Raw genomic sequence first — 15,304 nt, 5'->3', positions numbered from 1 at the left:
ATGCACTGGACACAGAGGGACTGGGCTCCCCACAGACCCCAGAGCACCAGATCCTGGTTTGAAAGATACCCTTCCCCTCAGCTCTAAGATGGAGGAAGGGAGGGGTGGCATTGGCCCCCTTGCCCAGGGCCCAAGACTGCTGCTCTGGGAGAAGAGAGTTAGCCAGCATTAGCCAGAGCCAACACCTGGGCCTCAGCACTCCCCTCTGCCACCAGGGCTTTGGGGGAGGGAGGGCGGCCTTCCTACAGGGGCCAGCATCTCTGCCTCCAGAGGGCAGGAGGAGGCCCCTGGCAGAGACTTGTGGGAGAGGACGCCCACCCTGGACGGACCCGGAGGCTGGGGTTGGGCTGCAGTGTGTGACGGGGTAGCCCTGTGCCCCGTGTTCGCCTGTCTATAGAGCACCCAGGGAGTAGGTGGATGGGGGAAATGGCCAGACCCCTTACTCTCAAGGAGATGAGATGGAGTGTCTCCTGGGTCCACCCAGAGCTCCCCCAGAGGGCTCCTGTCCCAGCCCCACCTCCCTAGGTCCAGCTGGAGGGGAAGTGGTATGGGGGAGTCTGACTCATCCCCCTGTCCCTAACACCCAGCACAGGGTCACAGGGGGTGGGAGGGGGCAGGAAGCTATGTGAACAGAGGCTGGTAGGGGGCGCACCCCAGGAAGCTGATTGGGAGGGCCTGGCTCAGTACAGGGGAGAGAACAGGCTGCTTCCAACCTGCTGGCCTCAGGGCCTCTCCTGAGTCTGGGGGCCTGGGCAGAGTGCCCTTTGGGGTCTTAGGCAGAGCCAAGCAGGGTGTCTGGGCAGAGCGGCCTCCTCCTGGGGACCTGGCCCCCACTCCCTGACTCCCAGGGGCCGGCAGGACTGAGGGGCGCTGGCAGCAGAGGCTGCTGGGTAACAGCCCAGCGGGGCTGCTGATTGGCTGCTGCCCTTGGACTTTGCCCACCCGATAAGGACGGGGAGAAGAAATCATTAACTGAATTATTAACCGGGGGCAGCCCCGCCCCACCCAGGCCGCCTGCCCTTCCTTTCCACCTTCTTCCTCCTCACAGCCCCCTCCTCAGGGCCTCAGTTTCCCTTACAGCCTGGGTGTGTGTGTGGGGGGCCTCCTCTCCTGAGTCAAAGTCTCCAGCCCCTGATGTCTCTGTGTTGGGCAGCCCCTCGGCTGGGGACTGGGGTGGGTGATGTCATGGTCTTATGTGCTCTCTGGGGTGGGCTGTGGATCTGTTCCTAGCTCTGCTGCTTACCCACAGTCTTTCTCCTGGGCCCATCACTGTGCCTCTTTGTGCCTCCATTTTCCTCTCTGTGGAATGGGCATACAGCTGGAGTCAGAGCACCTGCCTGTCACGGTTTCTGTGGGGATTAGGTCAAGGGGGCCTGCGCAGAGCCTAGTGCAGTCCCTGGTGCAGTACTGCTCCATCAGTGTGAGCCTGGATGGCGATGCCCCCCACCCGGCCCTGGGCTGGCACAGCGCAGTTTGACAGGTTCATGGCAGATATTATGCTCTCCACTTTGAGGGTGTACTGGTCCACGGATAGGTCATGCCCCCAAGCTTGGGCAGGGGCCTGTGGCTGGTGCTGTGTACCTTGGGAAAGCCCCTCACCCTCTCTGGGCTACTTACTCCAGAGATGAGGGGAAACCATCCGCCTTGTGGACCACACTGTGTACGCAGGGTCCCCACTCCAACACGGATCCGCCCTTCTGGGTCCTGATGCCTGCTCCTGTGCCAGCTGGTACCTCCAGCTGGGCCTGCCCCACCCTCCACCTCAGAGATGCGGAACTTGGGCCTTGGGCCGGAGGCGTAGGTGGGAGGGTTGGGGGAAGGGGCTTGACTGTCCTTTGTCTTTGCCAGCCGCACCCAGGCCAGGGGTTTTTGCATATGTTGTCTCCCAGGGGCCAAGGGCTCCATGGAAGTGCAGGGTGGGGGGGGTCCCCTCATTTCCAAGAGGGAGTGCTGAGGCAGGAGGGGAGGCCGATGTCTCAGGCTCACTCCCGGTGGCCTGGGTCTCCTGAACTGTGGCCAGTCACAGGTGGGTGCCATCTTGGAGCGGGGTGGGAGGGGCCTCTCTTCGCGTGCTGAGGGACCTGACCCACTACCAATGGCTTTGCTGGGTGACTGCTGTCCAGCCCCTTGTCCTCTCTGGGCCTCAGAGCCCTCACTCAGATGTCAAGGTTGTGTGATGTAAGCAGTGAGACCCCAAGAGTGCCAAGGCCTAGAGAAGAAAGGAAGGATGGGAAAACCCTGGGTTGGGGGGCAGTTGGGTCCAGAGCCCCCACTGGATGGGGGAATTCAAGCTTCCTTTCCTCCCCACCAACCTGAGGCTGCATCAGTGGCAAAGTTTTCCCTCCATCTGACCTGGATCCCTCCGGTCCCCCTAATGCACAACCACAGCCTCTGTTTCTGAGGAGTTGGGGGACTCTCCCTCCCTCAGGGTCTTCCCTCACTCCTCTCTTAATCCTCTCAGCCCCCTGTGCTCTCTTCTCCCACTGTGGTTCTCCCTCCTGGGGTCTGTGGCCTTGAGGATGGGGGGATCCTCATCCTCTGCCTTGCTGACTTGGAGGGAACTGCCTTTGGCAGCGGAGTTGGGGATCTGTGACACTGAGTTCACTCAGTTAGATCTGGCTCTGGCTAGAACTGATGGGGAGGTATGTTGGCCCCGGGCCTGCTGTGGGGTCAGTGAGCATTTGTAGACACGCGTATACAAGTCTGTGAGGTGTGCTGAGATGTGAACATGCCTCAGGGCCTTTGCACTGGCTCCCCGCTGCCTGGAATGCTTTTCCCATGTATCCACGTGGCTCACCTCCGTTGTATCTTTGCTCATTGAAGTCCTCCCTGCTATCCTGTGTAAAATGACAACACCTCCCTGCTCTCCTAGCACACCAGCCCCCCTCCTTTATTGTCTCCATAGCATTCGTCACCTTCTAAAAGGCTGTGGATTTTATCCATCTATCTTGTCATCTGACTCTGCCTCCAGAATGTCAGCTCCATGTAGGCAAGAGATTTTGTCTGTTTACTATTTTATCTCCGGAACCAGCATTGCCCTGATCCATAGAGGATGCTCAGTAAATAATTGCGTGACTGAACAAATGCACACACTGGGGCATGCTGGTGGGGCACGTGTGTGTGTCAGTGTGGGAGCAGTTTGTTTCTGTATCTGTGTATGTTCAGATGTACATCACCATGCACGTGTGTGGGAGTGAACACAGATGGGGTGGAGCTTTCTGGTGTGTGAACACAGACGGGCACGGGGAATCCCGATAGAGCCCTGCCCCCACCCCAAGCTGCAGGGTCTCTACTCCACCTCTGTGGGGAAGGGCCTTCCCCAGCCTGCCTGCACTGGTCCCTGTGGAAGAGGGCTGGGGGCCCCCAGAGAAAAGTGGAGATGCCTGGGGACCAATGTGGGTTCTCTAAGAACAGCTCGCAGCTGTTGGGCTCAGCTCTGTTGGACCCAGCCTGGGAGTAACTTAGGGCTGTGAATTCAGCCCTGTGTCGACCTGAGGACGGGGTGGCAGCTGTGAGGGGACTAGGGGAGGACACAGCTATAGCCCAGGGGTGGCTAAAGATATCAGGTCCCCTGGAAGCGATGGGTCTCTGCAGGCAAGATGCAGGGCTCCTCTGCATTTTTGGCAAGAAGTGAGAGGAAACAGTGACAACCATAGCTCAGATACAAGGATCTGATGGTAGTGACTCAAGAGCCACAACCTTGTCATTGGGTATTTGAGGCAGAGAAGCAAAGCATAACTTGCAGAACCAAGCATTTGACCTGAAGGCATTTTAGTGAGAAGACTCTGGTCACAAGTTGAAGCCTCAAGTAGTTATCATATTAATCACAGATCATATTAATAAAGATAGAAAGTCCAAAGGGAGGCGAGAGCCCACCTTACCCTGTCCCATTGTGAGCTAGTTTGGAGCAGGCCAATTAGCTCAGTCAGTATTGGGAGATAAGCCACAGCACTGAGTCCTCTGTGACTGGGGTGACTGAGGAGGGGTGGCTGGGACAGGCAGGCAGTCACAGAGGCTTACCCACTGGAGGGGGGATGGCGAGAGCCAAGGCCTGGCGCCTGGACGATGACATGCATGTGCCAGGATGACAGCATGGTACTGGTCATGCCTGGGCAGGAAAGGAGATGGAAGTTCCAAGAGAGATGGAAACAGAGCAATTAACACTGATTGAGGAATGGCCTTCCCGGATAAGGAGACTCCATCTTGTTGGAGACTCACGACCACCCCATGATGCAGGGATCTCCTCCAGTTCAGAGGGAGGGAAGCTGAAGCACAGGGAGGTCAAGTCACTTGCCAAGGGTCACACAACAATGAAGAGGGGGCCCACGGTAGCGACCCAGTCTCTTTGAGCCCAGGGCTCCCTTAGGGCATTATGGGGGTCCCAAGGTTGGCAGTCCCCTAACCACTACTACCCTGACCCCAGCCATTGCCTGTAGGCAGGATGCCCCTCAGATTCAGATGCCCAGAGTGGACACTCAACAGTGGGGGGACAGGCCTGTGCCCTGTTAGCCCCAGGTTCAGATCAGCTTGGCCTGGCCAGCATCCTTAGGCCCCAGCCTGCCCTGCCCACAGCCACGTGGCCGACGGGATTTCCGCCATGTTTGGGGCATGAATTGACAAGTGCCCCATTGACGGGTGGGGGGGAGGGTGTGGGCAGGGCACAAGCCTCCCACTGTGCTGGGTCCCCACCCTCCCCCGTTCCCTGGGACAATGGTCGAGACTCAGCCAGTGGCCACAGCTGGTTGGCAGGGGGGTGGGGCATGAGCACGAGGCAGGAGGAAGAGAAGGGTCCAGGGTGGAGGACCACCTGGGCCCCCACCCGCCCTCATCCTGCACCTGGCTTGTGTCCCCTTGGTTCTTCTGCCCAGCTGGGTGGCCTTAAAGGGAGGAGGAGAGGGGAGGGGAGGGGGCTTCCTTCCCACAGCCCAGATCCCAGCCTGCCTGGGAAGAAGCAGTGTCTGGCTCCTGTTAAAAGCAGGTAATAAAGGGCCTAATTAATGAGGAGCAGCTGGGGTGCATAGCTCAGCAGGGCAGCGGCAGTGCCTGGAGGGGCCCTGTCTAGCCCTGGACCCTGACCACAGCACTGCCGGGCGGAGGTCCCCAGACCCAGGCAGGCCTGGTTCCAGTGCCCCACTTGCCCCTTTGCTCATTTATTCCTTGAACATTTATTGCGTGCCTACAGTATACTTGGATGCTTACACCCCAGAGAGGCAGAACAGGGCAGGACTCACAGCCTGGCTCCCACACCACTAAGCTGTGGGCAAGGCATTTTTTTTTTCTGAGCCTCAGTTTCCTCATCTGTAAAACAGGAAACAAGAAAACCACTTACCCTGTAGGGTTGTTAAGAGAATTAAATATGAGCCATAGAAAGTGTGTGGCATGGGGATGGGCAGAGTGATTGCTTGGTGAGTGTGAACTGTGGGCAGTGAGCAGGCAGAGTACAGTCTCTCCACCCGAGATGTGTGCAAAGCAGCAGAGTAAAGAGCCTGCGGACAAAGTAGAAAGGAGGCTGCCACTCATGAGAATGGAAAGTCAGACATGGCCTCCTGAAGGAACTTACATTGAAACCAAAACCTAAAGAGTGATGAGGAATAGGAACAGCATGTGCAAAGGCCCCAAAGTGCAAGGGGGATGCTTGTCCCAGGATGGAATGAGGTGGGGACTGGACTATGGAGAGTTGCAAGGAGGGGCACTAGGGCAGGAGAGGCCGTGGGGGCAGGCAGGGGGCCTTGGTCGAGGGTTCCTGACATCCCGAGCAATGGGAAGTTGACAGACTGGAGAGAGGGAGGGCAGGGATGCTGGTTTGTGACCTGGTGGTGCCACCTTCAGGCTGTGGGACCTTGGGCAGCCTCCCCACCTCCCAGCGAGGTCTTAAGGATCAGCATGGGACATTCTTAGCTTCCTGCCTGACAAGTATCTGTTGCTGGCTCAACGATGTTCCAGGGTTCTTTGGGGAGCAGTGTGGGAGGGGCATCCCCAAGGGTGTGCCCAGGGGCGCTGCTTTTCTCCTGGGTTTCTGGGGGCTCTACTCCAGCCTCCAGAGCCCCTGGGCTTTTGCATGTCCCCGCTTCACCCTTTCCTGCTGGAATGTTGGGTTAGAGATCTCCAGTTTGGCTCATAGGCTGGGGGCATCTGCTTGGTGGCTGGACCGTTTAGGACGGGTGGTGTGGGGAGACCAGGCAGGCCTCGAGGGTTCCCAGAGAAAGAGAAGATGTGGGGTCAATGCTCCTCAGGAGGCTAGCTAACCCCCCAAACCTCATCCGTCTCTCCCACCCATTGGCCCACCCCTACCCTGCCCCAGTCACTCCCTCCTCCCTCCCTCCACCTTCCTCCCGTCCGCCCGGCCCCTGGCACCGGAGGGTCTCTCCTCCCCCAAGCCACATCTGGTTCTCGTTAGGGTCTCCCAAGATGCCTCTGTCTGAGGCCCCCCGATCCTGGGGGAGGTGGGCAGGAGGATTAGGGGTGATTAGGAGTGCTCCCGGCCAGGGGAGGAGTGGGGGAGGAGGGGCCTGGCCTGTTATAAATAGCAACACCATGACTCCATCACCCCATCATTCACTGTAGATTCCAAGTTCACTCTCAAAAACCTGCAGGCCAGGGTGGGCGTGACGCTCCAGTAGCCCCTCCCTCCCCATCCCCCGTGCTCGATCCCTGCCTATCAAGTGGGGCAGCCCAAGAGGGCTGGGTAGTCTTAGCGACCACCAGCCACACCTTCCCTCTTGGAGTCAGTCCCCTGCACCTGGGTTTGGCTTCTCCTCCTTGTGTTGCGGTGGGCAAGAGAATTGCCTACTCTGAACAAAGGGGATGATGCTAATAACAAACACCAAGTCTGCAGGGGCCATTGGGAGGTAAATCATTAAAGTACTTAGAATAGTGCTGGGGCCTGGCAGGCACCAGTATCAGCCACTGTCACCCTCATCGTCATGTCATCATCCTCACCATTACAGGTTGGGAGGGTTAAGTATCATGCACAGGAAGAGCCTGCAGGATGCCTTGCCTATAATAAACTATGATTATTAGTGTACTTGGCTCAAAAATTGCCTGGCACACAGCAAGCGCTCAATAAATAGGACCTTCAGTTAACAGGGAAGGATCGGATGGGGGCCAGAGTGCAGACGGGCGTCTTAGTACCTCTGCATGCCAGCTGGTCATTCCCAGCTTGAGAAGCTCCCCTTGCCCTGGCCACACAGGGCCCTGGACGGCCATGGGCGGTGCTTGGTGGGTGTCCCTTGTTCCCGGCTGGGTGAGCCTGGTGTAGGGGCCAGCAGGAGGGCCTGTCCCAGGCAGCGCGTGACTCCTAGGAGGGCTTAGCCACTCATTAATCACCTAAGCGGGGCTCAGCATTCTTGAAATGCCGGCTGGGGCCAGGGAGGGGCCTGGGCTGGGGGCTTCTGGGGACCCCAGGGCTCTGGGGACTGGGGAGCGAGGACAGCGACTGTTTGCTGAGCACCCACTGTGTGCCAGCACCATATATGCCTTAACTTGTTTCATATTCAGAACAACCCTGTAAAGTTGTCCAGTTGTAAAGCCGTTCATGTCCCCATTTTACTGAGGGGATTGAGGCTCAGAGAAGGTAGGTGACCTGCCCAAGGTCACACAGCACAGAGCAAGGGAGCTAGTATTAGTTCCTGGACCTGAGCTCTGTTCCCAGGGTTTACCAGGGAAGAGGGCATGAGGTGCAGACCCCAGACTCAAGGCCTAGGGGCCTGTGGGAGGGGCACCTCCTGCCTTCGTGGGGCTGCAGCCCAGGTCAGCAGTGTGGGTGTGGGTGGGGCCTTCACCCACTATCGGGGTTGACGCATCTCTCACGTCAGCCCCCTTATCACCCCGCCCTCCAGCTCCCTCTGCAAGGTGACCCCGGGAGGGGAAAGGCCAGCGCCTCCCCCTCTCCTCCCCTGCTGATGCCCAAGAGCACCAGACTGCCTTTTCTGTGAGTCCCTCCCCTTTGTGGGGCCAGGGCCAGCAGGAGGGCCCAGGAGAGGGCAGGTGGAGGAGCAGCACTCAGGCCACCGTCATTCCCCGCTGAACCTCTCTGGGCCTGTTTACTCCTCTGGAAAACCAGGGCTAAGCACCCCAGTCCTGGTTATGGGGCTGATGATGGGCATATGCAGTGAGAGTGGGCTGGGCACTTCTGACTCTGATCCCTACTCCCTCTCCATCTGCAGCTGGGGCCTGGGGTATAGGAATCTCCCCCAGCCCCATGCCCCCCCAGGATGTATGGTCCAGCCCAGCCAGGCCTCAAGCTCCCAGCTGCCCACAACTAGGCCATCTGGCACTGACTCCTGGAGGACAGGGCAGGACAGAGTCAGTGAGTCTGGGTCTGAGTCAGTGAGGGTGGCGGCATCCACTGGGCACTCAAGCTACATAAAGCACCTTGTTTGCTCCTCACAGCAGCTCCTCCATAAGACGGGGGCATGGTTACCCCCATTTTACAGATGAGGGTCTTGCTCATGTCATGAAGCTGGAAAGGGGTATGGAGGGGCAGGAAGCAGGTCTGTCCAGATCTGCACTCTGGGCCCCTCCCCTCCTTGGAGGCCCCAGGTGGCCTTGTGGGCTGGGGACGGCTCCATCATTGCCTGCTGGAGGGGGTCAAGTGATGGTCGATGAAGGACTCCCTCCATGTGGATACTCAGGTCAGAAGGAGGCTGGGGCCATCTGTTTTGAAGGGCCCAGCCTGGGGATAGCTGGAGGGCTAGGCCCAGAGGCCCAGGAGCCGTGGGGAGTTGGATCTGTCCCCTCACTCACATCCGCTCCCTCCTCCACAGGCCACGACATCAATGGCGCCCTGGAGCCCTCCAACATAGACACCAGCATCCTGGAGGAGTACATCAGCAAGGAGGATGCCTCCGACCTGTGAGTGCCCCCCCGACCCCACCCGCAGCCTCGGCCCTGACCCCAGCCCCTCTGCATCCACTGGGGAGCTGTGACATGGCCCCATCTCTGAAAGCTGCTCCTCTCCTTTCCCAGCCACTGACCCCTCTGCCTCTCCACGCTGCCCTGCTGGTGGGGGACCGGGGACGGGCTGGGGGCCTGGCTGGCGCTGAGCTTCCTTCCTTCTCCACAGGTGCTTCCCTGACATCTCTGCTCCAGCCAGCGCGGCCTCCTACCCCCACGGGCAGCCAGCGATTCCCGGCTCCAGCGGGGTCCACCACCTGAGCCCCCCTGGGGGGGGACCCTCCCCAGGGCGCCATGGCCCCCTCCCACCCCCAAGCTACAGTGCCCCGCTCAACTGCAACAACAACAACGGCATGGGTGCCGCTACCAAGCCCTTCCTAGGGGGCTCTGGGCCCCCCATCAAGGCAGAGCCCAAGGCTCCCTATGCCCCAGGGTGAGTGAGGGCAGGGAGTGTGGGGGGCGGGGGTAATGTGCAGGGGCCCAGGGCAGGCCAGGTGTGGGGCCAGTGACTGCGGTCTGGGAGGTGCTGGCCAAGGCCTGGCAGTGGGGATCGGGCTGCCCTGTGGGTAGGTAAGGCAGTGGGGAGGACCAGGGCCAAGCTGAGGAGGGACTCATGGCTTTGTTGTGAGGCAGGGGGCAGCCCTGGAGGATTCTGAGCAGAGGAGTGATGAGGGCTGATGTAAGTGCTAGAAAAATCCCCAAGAGCTGTGTGGAGAGAGGCCGGGAGCAGGTGAGACTGGAGGCATGACTGTTTACACTCAGGGGAACACCTCCACACACATGCAGGCACCCAGGGCACCCAAAGCCGCACTGCACCAGCCCCACCCATCACTTGTGCATTTAGCTACTATTTCCCGTGGTCCTAGGGAGTTGGCCAAAGGCGCAGATGTGGGACCTGAAGTTGGTGCAGATGTTGGGACTCTATCCAAGCCAGCCCCCCAGGTCCTCTCCGGCTCCTGTCTGAGGAGTCGACGTCAACTCCTGACCCAGGGGCTTGGCCGGAGACCGGCTATGACCCTGGTTTCCAGGTGGCCACCAGCCCAGCCAGACTGCAGGGCAACTACGGGAAGAGGCAGGGAGCTTGGATCTTCTGGGCCCTGCAGAGGGGCTTGGAGAAAATTCTGGGTTCCCCAGCCTGGGGCAGGGGCAGGGGACCCTACCTCTGGGTGGAAGGGTGACAGAGCACTGGGAGCACGACACTGGTCAGGCAGCCTGGCTCCATCTCCGGTTGCACCATTTCCAGCCTTCTGGCATGGAAATCCACAACCTTGGTTAGGGCCTCAGTGACCCCCTGCTGTAAAGTGAGCCCAAAATGCTTCCACCTCCAAGTGATTGTGGAAATCAGAGGAGGAAGCACAGAGGAAGTCCTGGGGGGGACCGTGGCTGTTTCCTGGCTTACTGGGGGAGGGCAGTGGAGGCCAGCTGGGGTGCCAGAGTGAGCCATTCATTGCTGAAGAGGGCAGCTGTCTGCTTGAGACCAGGAGGCTGTCCCTAAGCCACAGACTCTGAAGGGCAGGTAGGGAAGAGGACTAACGCGTAATAAGCACCTGCTGGGTGCCCGCTCTAAACCCCATGCTTCCGTGTGAGCTCATCAACTGTCCCTAGTAACCAGCTCCTGGGGGACCCCAAAACCAGCCAGCCTGCAGGTAAAGCCCCACCCCCCTCACAGCAGGATGTGGCTGGGACACTGAGGCCATTTCCCAGAGAGAGAAAGTGCTTGTCCAGACCACACAGGTACCCTGGGGCCCCCAGGCCATTCCTGGGAGGGACCCAGGGCCTCCCACTGCCCCTACCTCTGCCAGGCCCTGTTCTACGTGGTAAAAAAAGGCACGCATCCCTCCTGCAGCAGGTCCTGTTGTCTAGTTGGGGAAGGAGTTATTAATAAATCACCAAATCAGGGACTCATGAGCACTGTGAGGAGTTATGAGAAAGATCACAAGATCCTGTGGACTTGGCGCATTTGCTTGCAGGGACCAGGGGTGTGAAAGACCTTTACACAAGGCCACTGACAGGGTAGTTTAGGGAGCAGGCGGGACATGGTGGATGCGGAGCTGGGGCCCCAGTTAACCTGTTGCACCTGGCGGGTCCCAGCAAGGGCCGAGTCCCCATCACTTTTTCCTGTCATTCTCACATGGCCTGTAGGGCTGGGGTGGTGGCTTATCCAGGGAGCTTGGGGACCCTGGAATCAGGCCCAGGCTGTGTCCACGACGGTTCGGCTGCCTTGGGAAGCTTCCTGGGCACAATAGTGGTCAGCGTCTGCAGAAGTGGGGACCGGGATGGCCAAAGAACCAGCTCCTTGAGTGGCCGCAGCCTCCTCTGGGTGAACACAGGGTTCATGCAGGACGTGTTGACCTCTCAGAAATGAGTTTGTTCCTTTGCCTGAACCACTGATAAAACAAAACCTGCAAGAAAAAAATAAGCTCAAGTCTGGTGGAGCTGGCTCCCTGCCCAGACCACACCTGCCCGTGGCAGGGCAGCCCCTCTGGTGACCCACTGAAGTTTCCCAGGCCCGCCCCCCCGGGGCTCCCTAGAGTTTCCAGGAAATGGGGCTTCTGCTAGTACAGGAGGGAGGAGCTGGCTTGGCCTTTCAGTCTGGGGAGGGAGTCCTTGAATCCCTGTGCCATCATCAGGGACACTGGTGACAGGCCCCCAAATGCCTTGTAAGTCTGAGGGGATCCTAGGCAGGAGTCCAAGTCCCCCTGCACACAACTCAGCCCCAGGCCCTGCTGGGCACCCCGAGATGGCTGGTACAGTGAAAAGCCCATAAGGGTGGGTGTGGGGACACCTCGATGCCTCCGGCCTCTGGGGTCTCTGGGACCCTGCCCCGCAGAGGAGCTGCCTGGCTGGAAGGCAGGGGCTCAGCTGCCCACCCAACCGCCCCTTCCTCTTGCTCCACAGCACGCTGCCAGACTCTCCCCCAGACTCGGGCTCCGAGGCCTACTCCCCCCAGCAGGTGAATGGTGAGTCCAGCGGGCACTGCCCTCCCCCTCTGGGGTTTGGGCAAGTGGTTGGGGCGGCCTTATCGGGAGGGAGGGAGCGAGGGAGGGAGGGGGCCAGCAGCTGCCCAACAGGCCCAGATTATCGCTGGTCAAATACTCCCCGGCGCTGGCTATTGTTTCCCCATGGGCGGGTGGGGAGCCTGGCCCTGCCTCTGAGCAAGTGTCCCTGCCGGTGATGCCACCCGCCTGCCCGCCTGCGCCATCATGGACGCGCCCTTCAGCGGTAAGTGGACGGCTGGGGAAGGCTGGGTGCAGCCTGAGCACAGGCCTCGCTGGCCAGCCGGGCCCACCTCACCTCTGGGGGTGCTCAGGGGTGCAGCGGCCCCCAGGTGGCCAAGAGCAGAAGGAGCACGGGCAGCCGTCTCCCCATAGCTCAGAGAGGGGTCAAGAGTTCTGTTTATCTTACCAAAAACATCTCTGGAATGCCTCCTGGGGAACAAAGGGAGCTGGGGCCTCCCCCCTCAGGCTGGGGGGCTGGCCCCTGGGAGCCCCGTAGAGGGGCTGCTGGAGGGAGGAGGGCCCCCGCAGGCCTGCATTGAGGGTCCTGGGAGACTCCTTCCTGTGGTCCAGAGGAGGAGCGGGCCTGAGAGGAACTGGGAGAGAACCTTGGGATGCGGGACCTCCCCCAGGGAGCTGGGCCAGGCCCGGCCTTGGGGAAGGAGCTGGCTTGGATGGCGTGAAAGGCTGCCCACCCCCTGGACAGGGTCTGGCCTCCCTGCCTCTAGGCTGCCCAGCCCTTCTTCCACGTGGGATTGGTAGGAGGGCAGCCCCCAGGCTTGGCTCAGGATAGGGTGGGCATCAGGAGACCCTGCTCAGGGGAGAGCTGGTGCCCAAGAGTGAGTGACTGAGGTAGGTCTCTGATGTCTGCTCCCATCTCTCCCACAGACCCCCATCTCCTGCGCACCATAACCCCTGAGACCCTCTGCCACGTGGGGGTGACCTCCCGCCTGGAGCACCCGCCCCCACCTCCAGCCCACCTGCCAGGCCCCCCGCCGCCGCCACCACCACCGCCACCTCATTACCCTGTCCTGCAGCGGGACCTGTACATGAAGGCCGAACCCCCAATGCCCCCCTACGCTGCCATGGGGCAGGGGCTGGTGCCCAGCGATCTCCACCACACCCAGCAGTCCCAGATGCTGCACCAGCTGCTGCAGCAACACGGAGCCGAGTAAGAGTTGGGCAGCCTCCCTCCAGGGCAGGAAGGTGGGCTGGTGGTGGGGGGGTTGCTCAGGGCAGCAGCAGGCAGGATAGAGATGGAGATAGGGGCAGGGATGAACCCAGGAGGGGCAGAAGGCTATGAGCCCAGGAGATGGGGGTCAGCATATGCATATGTGTGTGCTCAGCAATGCATTGGGGATTTATAGCGATGGCCAAGTGCTCGTGACTACCTTATTTAATGGGCATGGCCACACCCGTTGCCCAGATAGGTAAACTGAGGTTCCCAGGGTGGGGATGGGTGGGAGGAAATGCTTACCCAGGTCATGGAGGTAGGAAGGGGCAGAGCCAGGACTTGAACTGCCCAGACATTGGTGACTTTCCAACCATCACGGAGCGCTCGGGCTCCTGAGGAGGTTCAAGGTGTAGACTCAAGCTTCCTGCTCTGACTCCAACCTGCAGAATTGTCTTTTTTGCACATTGAGATTTCATGAAAGATTTCATTCAAGGAAAGATTCCACTGCCAAAGCTTTTTGTAAACCAGGAGGGGAAGGGGTGCTGTGTAGGCCCCCAAATCTTAAGCTCCCTTCCCAAGAAACCCTCCTTCCCAGCCTTTGTGTCCCAGGCCCTCTGTGACTCGTTTCTAACGAGGCAGGCTGCTTTTCAAAGAGCCCCCCTACTATAAAGGGTGATGGTGAGAATGACACCACAGGAAAGGGACAGGCTTATTCATTCCACAAACAGTTCTGAGCTCTCTGTGTACCAGGCCAGTTACTAGGCATGATGGGGACACACAGACATGTCAGGTGTGAGTCTTGCCCTCCTGGATCCCATAGTCTGGGGGGGTAGGGAGGAGGGAGAGAAACAGAATAGTAACACAGAAAGAGGGGGACTCCCTGCAGGAGGTGTCCATGGACTGGGGGTATCCTGCTGAAACAGGGTGGAGAGGGCAGGGGGTGTCCTGCCCAGTGGGGAGGGTCTCAGGGAGAGCCAGCCCCCCATGGTGCACACCTGTGTCCCCCCCAGGCTCCCCACACACCCCTCCAAGAAGAGGAAGCACTCTGAATCACCCCCCAACACCCTCAACGCCCAGATGCTGAATGGAATGATCAAACAGGAGCCCGGAACCACGACGGCCCTGCCCGCGCACCCAGCTCGAGCCCCATCCCCACCCTGGCCTCCCCAGGGTCCACTCTCACCAGGCCCTGGCTCCTTGCCCCTCAGCATTGCCCGGGTCCAGACGCCACCTTGGCACCCACCAGGTGCACCCTCCCCAGGTACATGGCTGGCCTGCTCCACCTTTCAAGTTGGGGAGTGGGGCCTGGGGTCTAGGGCCCATGGCCTTTGCCTCTCTTCAGGTCTCCTGCAGGACAATGACAGCCTCAGTGGCTCCTACCTGGACCCCAACTATCAGTCCATCAAGTGGCAACCACATCAGCAGAACAAGTGGGCGACACTGTACGATGCCAACTACAAGGAGCTGTGAGTGATCTGGGCCACTCCCCACTGCTCCTGGTCACCCCCTGAGGGGACCCCCAGCCCTGGCATCCCAACCCTAGAGCAGGGCTGGGAGCATACAGGGTACAGGATGGTCTCGTCTCCCAGAAGAGCAGACAGGCTCAGGGCAGAGGTGGGACTGGCACTCAGGGTTCTGACTCCTGAGCCAGCCTGAGGCCTCCTTAAGAAGGTAGTGTCTGCCAGGGAAGGGCCAGTGGGGGCCAAGTCAGGGAGAAGTGGGTGGAGAGGTGTTTTTGGCTCCTCCTCCCCCTCCCTCTCCTCCCTCGGCATTCCAGGAAGGTAGCCGGAAACTGAGTGTCAGCAAGGCCCTTCCAGCAGCCCCCTCCCTGGAGGGGAGGGATGTGTGGGTGGGGGAGGACTGGATCAGAGGCTGCCCGGGCATTCCTAGCTCTCCTGCAGCACCCACCCATGTGGACTCAGCTTCCTGGGACCTGGCCAGGAGCACTCTGGGGCCACTCCCCTCACTCCCCCAGAAGGCCAGTGAGGGTTGATAGCATGGCTCACCATCAACTCATTTTGAACATCGCCAGGCCTGGGCAGGGCATCTGAGACTTGGGCCCTCTTGCAGCTGAGACCAGCCTCCTGGAGTTGGGCATCCCAGGCTATGTGGGGTGGTTAGATAGAGTTCAGGACTGGGCGGGGGGTGGGGGGAGGGTCCAGCTGATGTAGTGGCTAAAGGGTCCTTCGAGGCCATGTTAGGGAGGCAGGGGGAGGTCTGGATGTCCAGCCATATGGTC

At 60.0% G+C, this 15,304-nt stretch overlaps 1 protein-coding gene across 9 annotated transcripts in view; it reads left to right on the top strand.

Moving 5' to 3' along the window:
• The window catches only part of MYRF (myelin regulatory factor), a 34,020-nt gene that overhangs the window by 3,684 nt on the left and 15,032 nt on the right, over positions 1-15,304 (top strand). For 6 of the 9 annotated variants that reach the window (XM_074371899.1, XM_074371898.1, XM_074371905.1 and 3 more), the window contains exons 2-7: positions 8,766-8,853; positions 9,065-9,328; positions 11,794-11,855; positions 12,780-13,062; positions 14,076-14,326; positions 14,408-14,531. In XM_074371899.1, coding sequence (XP_074228000.1) covers positions 8,766-8,853; positions 9,065-9,328; positions 11,794-11,855; positions 12,780-13,062; positions 14,076-14,326; positions 14,408-14,531 — 1,072 coding nt within the window. Of the gene's footprint in view, positions 1-8,765; positions 8,854-9,064; positions 9,329-11,793; positions 11,856-11,935; positions 12,118-12,223; positions 12,650-12,779; positions 13,063-14,075; positions 14,327-14,407; positions 14,532-15,304 lie in introns of those variants that run through there. The other 3 variants (XM_074371901.1, XM_074371902.1, XM_074371903.1) reach the window with 3 other exon arrangements.

Source organism: Camelus bactrianus, chromosome 10 (assembly GCF_048773025.1).
Source record: "Camelus bactrianus isolate YW-2024 breed Bactrian camel chromosome 10, ASM4877302v1, whole genome shotgun sequence".
In the NCBI taxonomy this organism is placed as follows: domain Eukaryota; kingdom Metazoa; phylum Chordata; class Mammalia; order Artiodactyla; family Camelidae; genus Camelus; species Camelus bactrianus.
The sequence above is the reverse complement of the archived record's forward strand: the minus strand, read 5'-3'. Positions and strand labels throughout refer to the sequence as shown.